Source organism: Aythya fuligula, chromosome 26 (genome assembly GCF_009819795.1).
Source record: "Aythya fuligula isolate bAytFul2 chromosome 26, bAytFul2.pri, whole genome shotgun sequence".
Lineage (NCBI taxonomy): Eukaryota > Metazoa > Chordata > Aves > Anseriformes > Anatidae > Aythya > Aythya fuligula.
The window spans coordinates 2,398,162-2,410,965 of NC_045584.1; the positions used below are offsets into that span (position 1 = coordinate 2,398,162).

At 41.8% G+C, this 12,804-nt stretch overlaps 2 protein-coding genes across 2 annotated transcripts; both read right to left on the reverse strand.

Moving 5' to 3' along the window:
* Nucleotides 1-1,841: 1,841 nt before the first annotated feature.
* On the reverse strand, nt 1,842-10,243 carry AP1M1 (adaptor related protein complex 1 subunit mu 1). Its single transcript, XM_032203599.1, has 12 exons — nt 10,139-10,243; nt 9,362-9,518; nt 8,930-8,997; nt 8,213-8,343; nt 7,076-7,223; nt 6,524-6,650; nt 6,010-6,152; nt 5,067-5,138; nt 4,646-4,804; nt 3,705-3,830; nt 3,154-3,229; nt 1,842-2,578 (listed from the first exon to the last, which is right to left on the reverse strand). The coding sequence occupies exons 1-12, from the start codon at nt 10,178-10,180 to the stop codon at nt 2,556-2,558; spliced, it is 1,272 nt and encodes a 423-aa protein (XP_032059490.1). The 5' UTR covers nt 10,181-10,243; the 3' UTR covers nt 1,842-2,555.
* A 382-nt stretch (nt 10,244-10,625) lies between these two features.
* FAM32A (family with sequence similarity 32 member A) lies at nt 10,626-12,060 on the reverse strand. Its single transcript, XM_032203598.1, has 4 exons — nt 11,945-12,060; nt 11,608-11,746; nt 11,447-11,500; nt 10,626-11,267 (listed from the first exon to the last, which is right to left on the reverse strand). The coding sequence occupies exons 1-4, from the start codon at nt 12,019-12,021 to the stop codon at nt 11,199-11,201; spliced, it is 339 nt and encodes a 112-aa protein (XP_032059489.1). The 5' UTR covers nt 12,022-12,060; the 3' UTR covers nt 10,626-11,198.
* Nucleotides 12,061-12,804: the final 744 nt, after the last annotated feature.

The window sequence follows — 12,804 nt, forward strand, 5'->3', positions numbered from 1 at the left end:
ATGCAAATTGTCTTTACAAAGTATTTTATATCAGGCAGTTATGTGTAACACTGGCAGACCATTAAATTTACATTTTCCCCACATTAGGCAGAGTGCAGAAGCCACCAAGATAAAAAAAAAATAGCAGTTGTTCTAAGAACAAAACTTACAAACTAAAGTTACTCCTTGAACAATACATAGTGCTAGAATAATACCACAACTCTATTTCTGTCTTATGCTTGCATAAGGATGCTGGGACCCTGTATCAATGAGTAAGTTAGGAGGTTTTTGTTTTTTTTTATGGTGTACGAATTTTGCACAGAACACCACCACAAAGATTTTTTCCACTATTTAGTAAACAAACCAGGAACAAAAATACTTTCAGCTTCTGTGAAGCTCAGTTCCACTTACTTGGGTCTCATATTAGAATAATTGAAGGTACACTAGGATTCAAAACTACATCTTGCTGTAGATCAAAGCTAGAAAAGAGTAAGATGCAATTGATTCAAAGAGGACTTTTTGCTCTTTATTACTTGTGGACAAGTAGGACTGATGCCCCATCATCAAAGCAGACTCAAGTTGCTACAAAATACAAGAAAAACATGGTTCTGGTCTGTAAGACATAACCTTCAACAGGAAAACAAATGAAGCTTTTAAGAGTCACATTTCACAGGCAAATAATTAACAGTTTGAAGAATAGTCACCAGGTAAAGTGATCGGTCAACCAGTTACAGCTTTAATATAAAATGTTTAGTCCAGTCATAAACTCAGTTGTTCAAACAAAAGTGAGTAGTGGAACCAATATCTTTAACAAGGTCATTTAATTTGTTTTGATATCAAGTTTGTTGGGTGACAAATACAGTAATCTTACTCCAGAAAATACTTGTCCACACCTATCTTTGCCTAACCAGCTAACTGTCTTGTTATTGCCTCGATACCTTTGGATGCCACGCTCTTCTGAGACTGTTCTTTCTATTTAACATTACAGCAGCTGCATCTCAGGGGAATTTAGTTGATTTTCTTAAACTAATAACAGAAACTGTATACAGAGATATATAACCTACACGGATTTAGTGGGGACTACTGAAATACTTTTCAATCTTGTGGGAGAGTCAAGAACTGCCAAGAAAGTAGTGTGGAGAACCTTGCACACAGTGTATACATCACCTTTGTGCACATATATTTAGCTTTTGATGGTTTAAATTTAGCATCTGCCTGGAGTACTAAATTCTAACCAAACCATTATAAAAATTGTTTAAAGAAAATACTGATAGCTGTTATTTTTTTTCTGAAATCAAAATAACTATGTACACCCATGCCAAACTTAGCTTCTCAGAAAAATGAAACAGCATGTAAAAAAAATAATACCTTTAAGTATAACATTCTCATCTGTTGTCCATTCTGCCAGGAAGTTATAAGTTACTTACAAATGGAGACAGAGAAAGAAAGCATCCCCTTTAGAGCAAATAAAGTTAAGCAATTCTAGCAAGCTCTAGCAAAAAGGGAAGTATTTGCCCTAAATAAACAAAAAGGCAAGCCTGAAGAATGGTAACAATATTTTCAGCCTCTCCGTAAACAATCATCAAGAATAGGCTGGAGTATATCATTATCTGGGGGAGGGGAAAGTGAATAGTAGCTACAAAATCATTAAAAAAAAAAAAAAAAATCTTCCTACAGGATTTCATCACCTGCAAAATTGCTTTAATCTTCTTTTCCCTCTTAAAAAAAAGACTCACACTTTATTCATAAGTCAAATTGAAAACTGTAAAGAAAAAGCAAATACTAGTTAATTGGCATAGGGTTTTCATACCCAAGGAGTATCACAGGGTTGAAACTCTCCAGTGTGCATCCCTACTAACATCAACTAGTAATTCTGCTTCCACAGAGATGTTCCCATAGACATTTTCCACCACCTCTTGTTCTCAGTTAACACGCCTACTTACTCGTGTACAAACCCACAACTTGTTCTGTCAGATGAATTGGTTTGAAACCATACAAAAAGAGCAAGTAGTATTTTTGGACTCCTGATAGTTTTAACTTGTATTTCTTAAAATTTTATAAGTTAACAGAGCTCTGAATGAGTTAAGGCACCCATATGCCCAGAAAAAAAATAAATACCTCGGGCTAAATACAACTAACTGTTCAGCAGTCATGTAATTGCACAATTGTCTACCTAATCTGCAGGATAACACTACCAATGACTTTAAAGATCCTAAAATATGAATACTAGAAACTTTGTGAATATAATGAACAAGGCATTGACAAGACATTCTCAAGGTTCATTCTGTATTCCTGGCTCTTCACGGTAACGGCTACTCCTAATGTAATTAGCATTTAGCAGCAAGATCAGCATGTTCTAAGAATGAAATAAATATTCACACAATCAATACTAATGGTTCAAATGCTCAAACACATTATTGAAAACATCAAATTTCCAATCTTTCTCCTGCCCAATCCAAGTTTGCAGAGATAAGACCCTTGGCAACAACATTCACAGCTCTCAGTACCACAGAAGAAGCTTCTGCAAACAAATTCTAGGCCTGAAGTTTTGTTATCTGTGGTGCCTGGAAGTTGTTTTACTGTGTTCGAAGCTGGTAGTCTGTAAAAGGAGAAAAAAAAAAAAAAGCAAAACCAGATTTAGTACATTGTCTTTCACTAGAAGTAATAAAGCAGATTAGTAAATTGGGATGAAGAGATAAAGAAAATCTGAAAAAGACAGATCTTCATGTAGAATAAGCACAAAAATGGGCTTTAAAACAATTAAGGTGATTACAAGCTTCCAAGCCAGAAAAAGTCAACAAAAACAAAGAAGTGGAAGTGTTTTTTTGTTTAACAGAGCTAGTAGCTTTTAGCACACACTATTCATCACAAAGCTGACAAAGTGATATGTATGAGACATTTCCTTACTTACATACTCCCAAAATTCAAGTATTTGCTAATTAAGCTTGGATTCAGTGAACAGCACTACTGCACTATCCTACTGAGTTTTTCATTTAGACAGCAATGAAAAGGTGACTAGAAAAAGCAGCAAACACGAATGCAAAACATTATAGTATAGAGTTTAACATCAAAGAATACAAGCAAACTGTTTTTGCATTTCAATTTGTAGGTATATCCTGGAAAAACAAAGTATGCAAGACAGAGGTGTCTGCAACCCATTGGTTTCCAATTTACCTCCATTCTGGGTAATGTAACGAACCCACGGGAGAGCCTGATAGCCACTCTTCTCAATTATCTTTAAGTAGCGAACCTGGAAAGAAGGATGTGCTATGTTAGTCTTCCATGTCAGCCAAGCAGTGTTTAGAAAAAAAAAAAATAAAATAACTGGGGGGGATAGTGATGGTCAAAGGTGTGTTTTATGGATAACAATGAACAGAAGTCATCTAGAAAAGCAAAACTTTCAGATGTAAATATAAGGATAAACCCCTAACACTTGTGTTAACAGCATGCTTTCCATCTGAAATAATGCAGCCAGTTCTCTCATTCTCATTAAGAGGTTCCCCTAAAGTAGGAGAAGTCCAGACTTGTAATACTAATAAACAGGGAGTCATGGTACTTTCATGTGAGGTACAGGAAGATGTATGTGCAGCAGACAAAACACAGAACAAAGGAGGTAAGTCAGGAGTCCTAAGGACAAGGCAGACAACGCTACAAGGCTGAACAACAATTTTTGTGTTAAAAGCCTAGCACAAGCTTTACTAGTATTTCTATTTTCATCTACTAACCTGGATTCCTGAAGTGGTGAAATATGGAATCTCAAATTTGACACTAATGGGAGGTTTTCCTTCCTTATCTTCAGCTTCAACACTTGGAAGTCCAAAGTGAGCTCTCATCAGATATTCTTTTCCACCCTTACCAAAAAAGAAGATGTGTGTGTTTGTTTTTTTTTTTCTTGAAACAAACAAGAGAGCTTCCAACAATACAAGTTGTTTTCTATACATAATATCAAATTGTTGAATTCCACTGAACATTTCAGATATTCTCTAGAGCTTAGAAGGAAGCACTTGTTTTTAAATACAGATCAGTTTAAGACAAGCCTGAGGCATAACTCATTTTCTTACAGCTTCATACTCAAAGAAAATGTAAGAAATTAAGTTTTCTTTCTGACTATTCTGATTAAATGGTGAGATAGCTGTAATGCTCATGGCACCACCCAAGAAGCACAGGCTGACAAAACTAAAACAGCTGCTGCTACATCTAGGCCAAGGGATTACACCATCCACAGATATTGCTCAGAAACCCAATCTCTAATTTGTCCTGAAAATGCATCCCAGCTGAAAAGATTAAACAAATCTCATAAGAGAAAAATTTCTTTACAGTGAAGGTGGTCAAACACTAAAACAGGCTTCCTACAGAGGTGGTTGATGCTCAACACCTGTCAATGTTCAAGGCATTTGGATAATATAATGCCTTCATTAACACTCTTTAACTTTTGGTTAGCCCCGAATAAACCAGGAATTTGGACTAGGTATCTTCAAACTGAACTATTCTATTCTATCTTATTTCTTCGCAATCTCCAATCTTTCATCCCAGAAAGGGGGAAGAGGCCAGTACTACTTGTTAAATACTGCTAGAATTTGCTTTAGGCTGAGTCTGAACATTCATAAAATGTTACCTTTAAGTAATTATTGTACTGTTGGGTGAAAAGACTAAAAATAATACTTACTGGAAAAGATTTGATGGACCAGACAATTTCACTGTTCTCTGGAACCCATTTGACACTTCCAACAGTGGTTTTAAACTTTGGCGAGTCTGCATCATTTGGTACTGGAATGTGAATTTCTACATTGTTGGCAGTTGATCTACGCTTAAACTGACTTTTCGCCTAAAGAAGGAAAGGGAGAAAAAACAGTCTCTAAATATTTCCATTCTGTGAGCAAGTTCAGAGAGCTTTGAGACACACAATTCCCCTCCACCCCAGTCTACTGAGAAAGCACTACAACAGAGAACAAACGAACTTCTCTAAAAAGATGCAAGTCCCACAGAAATGTTAGATGTTTGTACAAAAATACATGCACTGCTGGCCAAGCACTGAAAACAAATGAGAGAAGACTAAAAGTAGCCATAATTATTTTAGAACTTCTGACCTTGATCATGTACTCAATGCGGCTGTGGGAATGTTTCTCAATGACAGACTCAATCCAGATAAGTGGTTTTACCTGATCAGAAAAACATTCAACAGCTGTAGATTTTACTTCAACATGGTCACAACAATATCATTTCCACATAAAATTACACTCAATACCTGAATCCCACAGAAACAAAGAAAGTTTGCAGTGTTTGAAGTGACAGGTGTTTTTTTGGGAAGTAATTATACAAATAATCAAGAACTGACATAAAACCAAACTTGCAAAAACGACAGGCTTGAGGGAAAAAAAAGGCTTTCTCTGATTAGTTCCAAACATCTTCAGTTATCAAATATTTTGGAATGTATGTGGGTGTTTTTTCCTGTAGCTTTTTTTTTTTTTGAAGAGGTTAAAGAATGACAATCCCTAAAAACAACTCTAATTCAGAACTACCATCCTTTAAAAGGAAGGAAAAAAGCCAACTAAATTCATGTGAAAACTTAAGGACTTTTCACTTCTTGTCTCCTGTCATAGTTGCAAATTACAGACCTCCTCTATACTGAGCTTTTCCTTTTCTCAAAAGGAAAGCTATCTTTATCGTTGTGGCTAACATACTCTATACTGATGTTGTCAAGCATAATGAATTGCCACGCTATCATTTCATCACGTGGTTAGCTTAAAAAAAAATAAATAAATCATCCAAATGGTGTTTTGGGAGCAGTTTCAATAGCAGTTGAAAAGATGGAGACTTGCTGCCAAGTTATTTCTAAACTCATTCTTACTTCCTCCAAAAAGAGCAAGCACAAAGTTTTGCTATTAACTTTTGACTTCACAACTACTATGCTGCCCATACTTAAAAGAACAAAAAAAATAATAAGGGAAAGCCATTAGCAACTTCGCCTACAGTCTAAATTATTCTCATATAAAAAATTGCTATAGTCCAGACCCAAACATCCAGGCTTACATGGGTATTAAGACGATACGACATGAGTTCAAACTCTCCATCAGGTGGAATGAAAGAAATCGTCCTGTCGTTTTCAAAGCGAGAGAGACGAACACACTGGTGAAATTTCACATCTTCCAGTTCTACAGATTTACTTTTGCCACCTATCAAAAAACATATGCCAAAATTTCAAGTTGCTTCTCATATTACATCTGAAGCCTCATCACAGCCAGCTACACAGCAAAGTAGCTGCCTGCTGCTATTTCCCCCACCTTGGTTTAGCCTGCTGTAGTTTTTTTAGGACTATGGAACTCCCAATGAAAAGAGAAAAGGAAGCCCAGATAGTTGCCACGTTCACAGTGCTATTCCATCTTTTCCTGGTACTAGCATGCAAAACCTAATGCAGTTTTCTGATTAAAAAAAAGTATTTCTATCACTTTAGAACAAATCCTTTCACCTGAGCTTCAAGCATCCCCAAGCCTAAGGTTTCAGAGAACAGCCTTAACGATTACCAAGCCATCACTGAAATACTCACGGCCTGTATTATCAAAGAGAACTTTGTCATTTAAACCAAGGCGGAGCTCTGGCATTCCTGAAAGAAAGACTCGCATTTTGATGGATCCAACTATCTCACTCCGCAACACATTTCCATTGGCACTGACCTGGATAGCAAAGAAAAGAAAGGTAAGATCGCCCTGACATGACACCGAACAATACTCCCACCCCATCCTCATGCCCCACGTTTTCTTGGATGTCTTTCTCCTGAGAAATCAATCCAGTTGAGTATAATTGATCAGGGACAAGATGGGGAGAGATTGAGGGAGCAGGAGGAAAGGACATGTCAGAAATTAGCTTTGGAATTGTCAGGCACAGAGCACATATCCAAGTAAAGCGTTATTGGTCCATTCAGTGTCCTTAAGATATACTCAGTCTTCATGACAGACAAATTGTTTTGAGCATCGCAGTGCACTAACCATAGTTAGGCTAATTTTTTATTATATATAACCTTGTAGGTTTTTCAGACAATCAGCTCTTTTCAAGACTTCCTACTAAGTTTTCATTAAAAGTTCAAGGAGAACGTACTCACCAAAAGGTTAACAGACTCTATAACGTCTAGGAACACTTCATTCTTCCTATATTTTATCCCTTCTGACCTCCACGAAACAGCATTTGTAACAGTGGCGGGTGGACGTGGAGCTCCAGTTTCAAGTTTGTGACCTTCCTGAGTGATGTACCTTTACAACCACATAATGGGGTTGAAAAACAAATTATGTTTTGTAAAGTCAGACTCACATCAGCAATAAACAGTTCATAGAATATCCTGAGTTGGAAGGGACCCACAAGGATCAGCGAGTCCAACTCCTAGCACCACACAGATCTACCCAAAAATTCAGAATTATGAATGAGAGCACAGCCCAAACGCTTCTTAAACTCCCGACAGGCTTGGTACCATGACCACGTCCCTAGGAAGCCTGTTCCAGTGCACGACAACCCTCTCAGTGAAGGATCTTTTCCTGATATCCAGCCTGAACCTCCCCTGTCACAGCCTGACCCCATTCCCTCAGGTCCCATCACTGGTCACTAAAGAGAATAGATCAGTGCCTGCCCCTCCACTCCCCCTCGCGAGGAAGCTGTAGACCACGATGAGGTCTCCCCTCAGCCTCCTCTTTTCCAGGCTGAACAGGCCAAGTGCCCTCAGCCACTCCTTGTATGTTGTCCCCTCTAGGCCCTTCACCATCTTCATCGCCCTCCTCTGGAGGTTCTCCAACAGTTTCACATCCTTTTTGTACACAGTGCTCGAGGTGAGGCCGCACCAGCACAGAGCAGAGCAGGACAATCACTTCCCTCGACCAACTAGCAATGCTGTGCTCGATGCACCCCAGGATAGGGTTGCCCCTCCTGGCTGCCGGGGCACACTGCTGGCTCACGTTCAGCTTTGAATCTGTCCAGATCACTCTGCAAGGCCTTTCCACCCTCAAAAGACAGCTCCTCCCAGTTTAGTATCATCAGCAAATTTACTTAAAACATCTTCTAGTCCTCCATCCAAATTCTTTACGAAAACACTGAAGAGAACTGGCCCTAAGATGGAGCCCTGGGGGACCCCAAAGGTGATGGTCACCAGCCTGATGTAGCCCCATTCACCACAACCCTTTGAGCCCTACCCGTTGGATACTAAAAGGTTAAATTTTACCAAGTATTAAATATTCTGATAACTGATACTTACTCTTGTAAAATTTTACTATCAGTGGTTTGCGGGTAACCAAAATCCATAAGCTCATCTAACAACTCATAAATAATAACAAAATTATCCCTAATGCTCTCTTCTTCCAACTCCTTGAAATATTCAGAAAAAACCTGAGAGAACAACAAAAAGAGGAAGGGGAAAATGGAGGACATTAGATGAGGAACTACAGCACATGCAGAATGTAACACGCTGTTACATTGTGACATTTAAAATAGTTTTTAAAAAAGCCCCAAATCAAGGCCCGTAATTCACAAACACCATTCTGTTTAGAAGATTAGCCTCACGAAAACATTCCTCAACTAAATGAGAGCTACAGAATCCCAGAAGCAGCTTAACTATGATGAAAAATATTTATTCTGGGGAAGATATTCTTCATGCCAGGTACAGATGAACCAAACAGAATCCATACGTGACACGTCACCACTCCTGCATCAAGTTCAGTTTTATTCTGTGTTTGCAGGTCTTGTGCAACTACTTACAGCAACGTGTCACATCCTTTACTCAGCTACAGAGTCAATTCCACCACTAATGTTATGAAGATATTTCTAAAAAATAACCAAATACAAAGTCAAAATACCCAAAGAATTTTATTTTTTTAAGTGAAAGCCCTGTATGTTTTGTTTAAATCAGCTTTAGACTGTGCTGAAAAAAAAAAAAAAAAAAAGATGGAGGTTACTTCTGAGATTTGCTACTCACCTGAACTACTTTATATAAAAATGAAAACACCAGTGATACACAAGCATTCTTCTTAGAAGTTGCAACAACTGATAAAGGCCGTTCAGGAACATACATTCAAAATTACCATTTTAGAAAGTTTAATGAGTGTGTTTTTAAAAGCATCTAGATAATTGCAATTGGCCAAAACACTAAGAGTTAATTAGCAGTGCATTTAGCCTAATGAGAGGTAAAGATAAACGTTAAGAAAATAATTTGTTGAAGTGAAATTAACATAAACACTTCTTTGTGCACTGTGCCACTGGTGCACATTACAGTATGTCATGCATAAGCCCACTTAGTTTAGTATGAGCCTCCTGTTCTCCAGCTTTGCATTTAGAAACAAATAATGAAAGTAAAAGAGCAGCACTTGGAATATCAGTAAATGCAAGCTATTTGCAGTAGAAAGGATACGATATAGGTTGTTATGCTTAATCCACATAAAACGAACTCCTCCATGGGCTAGAATAGGAGAAAGCGTCCCCTCTTCTTCCTTTTCCATAAGGATTGGCATAAAATGCTCCACCTCTGACATGTCCACATCTCCACGGTAATTCCGACAGATGAGAACCTATAAAAAAAAAAAAAATGCAACTCCTTCTTGCATTTTGTCTTTCAAGACACAATGTTACCATGCAAGGCCAACACCTGAGATACTTAAAATGCTTCTAAGTAACATAAAAAACGAAAAAGCCGCCAAGCATCAGCACACTCTCTGCACACTATAAATGCAAACCACAACAGCAAAACAGTTTGCTGATTAGAATGCAAATCCTAATCTTTCATCCCCGAGCTGCGTTGTGCTATTTTCTAGAGTTCTTCCCCACATACGGCTGCGCACACCCTAACAACAGCCTTTAGGATGGAAAAACACCAACTCCTCTGGGACAAACCGCCGCCAATTAAAGCGGAGATTAATTACCCGAGGCGGGATGCAGAAGAGCCCTGCTGCTCCCAGCAGCTGTAACTGCGAAGGGGACTCACAGGCCACGGCTCCCCTGTCACAGCGCGAACCCCCAGCCCCACATCAACCCGGCGGTGCCAGCAGAGAGGCCCCGGGAAGGGGCAAGCGGCTGCCGCACGCCCCGGAGAGGGCACCGCAGCGGGCCCAGGGCTCGCACGGCCCCTCGGCGGCAGCCCGGGGCCGGTGGGGAGCTCCCGGGGCAGGGGGCGGCCGCAGCCCGGCCTCACCTTCCCCTTCAGGTCCAGCACGTAGACGGCGCTGGCCGACATCGCGCCGCCGTCCGGGCCGCCGTGCCCCCGGCCACGGCCACAGCTACTTCCGCTTCCGGCAGCGGCACTTCCGGCGGGGAGCGGCGAAACGAGGCCCGGCGGCGCGGACGGATCCGCGCACGGCGCTGTCAGAACGGCGGAAGAATACAGTTGAAAGGCTGTTAAATAGTCCGACGGGATCCTGGCTTTGACCCCACTGCGAAACGGAGCCGCAGCCCACAGAGGGGGGCTCGAGCAGGGTAACGAGGGAGCCCAGGGCCGGATCAGTGACAGCAGAGGAAAAACACTCAGGATGAAAAAGAATGGGAGGGTTTGGAGTGTGTAAATGTACCTCAGTCACATCACCTCTCAGAGTAACAGCTGTAAATGCAGGCAAGCACTTCAAAAACAACACAAACAACTCCACAGGAGCACTTCGCATAGCAGTGAATGCAAATACAAAGGATATGGTTTAGGTTGTTACGTTTAATCCACATAAAACGATCTCCTCCATGTGCACTGCTTCCTCATCAGTGCACTGCCCCTCATTTCATAGGGAAGTCAGCACCAAAAAGAAAGATGAAAGCAGGATTTTAATAAGAAGTTACATCAAAAGTAAAGGTACAAGAGGATTTTAGAACACAGCACACACCCTCTCCTCCCCAGTATGTATAGATAGAAATTATACAGGTCCTGTAACTTACAAGAAAAGCTGACTCTTCACTTCTAAAAAGGAGAACTGTTAGTATTGAACAAATAAAAGTACATTTTCCAGTTAGCTCAAAGCAATTGACTTTGGCCTTAATCTGACTTTGAGCACTAAAAAAAATAGCTCTCTGCAACTCTATAAACCAGCGTTCACTAGCCAAGAAATTTTGTTGAACATTTGATTTTAAAATACAATTAAATAAGACAGTACAAGGTCATAAACGTTCAGAAGATATATTAAATACTCAATATCAAGAATACACAGATTTACATGGCAACCCCGTTCAATACAAACAGAACTCCTGATGCAAAGCCTCGAAAAACAGTCCATTCACTTGGTCCAGCTGACTTTCGGAATGTCATAATGCTCAGTCAGAGTATCCAGGTGCCTGTTGAAGTCCTAGGGGATGAGAAAACAAAACATTTAACACATGACGCAGACATCACCGCTGTTGAATTACAAGATGCTGTTCTCACAGCTTATGTGTTTCACAAAAATAAAAGAGCTCCTCCAGCCTAGCAAGCCTGCGTGCTGATAAATACATGCGAGTAGGAGTATGTCGGGATAATTCTGCTCACCTCAACTCTCTGCTTGTGGGTTTTAGACGCTTTCTTCAGGATCCTCTCCATTTGCTGGAAGAAGACACAAGAGAGGCCGGTTACTCACAGTAGCCCCTCAGAGGCTGCATCTGAGGGAGCCTTTGGGGCTTTGGGACTCCCAGGAGGGGTCTTGGCCCTACCCGCTTCTCCTGCATCTTCTCGTAGGCCACTTGGGCCGGGGTCCGCTTATCCAGGCCGCGCTTCTTCTCCTCCTCCTGCTTCTTGCTGCTCACGATCTGCTCCAGGATCTGGGCCTTGTCCTTCGCCTTCTTCTTCTTCCTGAAGACAGCGGGCGGTCAGCGCCCGGCCCCGGGGCCCCAGCGCTCGGCCCCTGATCCCCAGCGCCCGGCCCCGGGTCCCCAGCGCCCGGCCCCGGTCCCCAGCCCCTCACCGGGTCCTCACCCCCTCACTGGGTCCCCAGCGCCAGGCCCCGGCCCCCAGCCCCTCTCCGGTTCCCCCCCGCCGCCGTCCCCTCACCGTTTGCCGGCCCCCAGCCCGGCTCCGCTTCCCTTGAGCCGCAGCGGGCCGCGCTGCACCGCCTCGTAGTCCGCCATGGCCGCCCCAGCCGCCCTCTGGCGGCGAGAACGGTCCCGTTTTTTTTTTTTTTTTTTTTTTTTTTTTTTTTTTTTTTTTTTTTTCTTTTCCTTTTTTCCTGTGAGGGAAAAATCCGGCAGCACCGGGCGGCCACGTGAGCCCGGCAGTGCCAAGAGCCCGACCCAAAGCCCTGTGCCCTCCCCACACACCCGGCTCCGCGCCGAACAGACCCAGTCTGAGGCATATTTTAAAGAGTTTGAGGTCAGAGAAGGGATGCGGAGCTGCTGAAGGGTTTGGGACACAGGTCCTGTGAGGAGTGGCTGAGGGGATTTGGTCAGGAGAAGAGGAGGCTCAGAAGAGACCCCATTGCTCTCTGCAACTACCTCTACAGGGAGCTGTGGGTCGGCCTCTTCTCACAGATAACCAGTGGTAGGACCAGAGGGGATGGCCTCAAGTTGCACCAGGGGAGGTTCAGGTTGGAAATTAGGAGACATTTCTTCTCACAAGGAGCAGTCAGGTGTTGGGACAGGTTGCCCAGGGAGGTGGTGGCATCACTGTCCCTGGGGATGTTCAAGGAAAGGTTGGACCTGGTGCTTAGGGCCATGGTTTAGTGGGTGACATTGGTGGTAGGGGGGTGGTTGGTCCACATGATCTTGAAGGTTTTTTTTTTTAACCTTAATGATTCTCTGATCTTTGCTTATTTTGAGCAAGGCCGGTATATCTTCACTGCAGAGAGTAGATTTGGCCACCAAAAAATCAGACACCAGACATACCTCCTGGACAGACGGTATGAAGGACCAAAA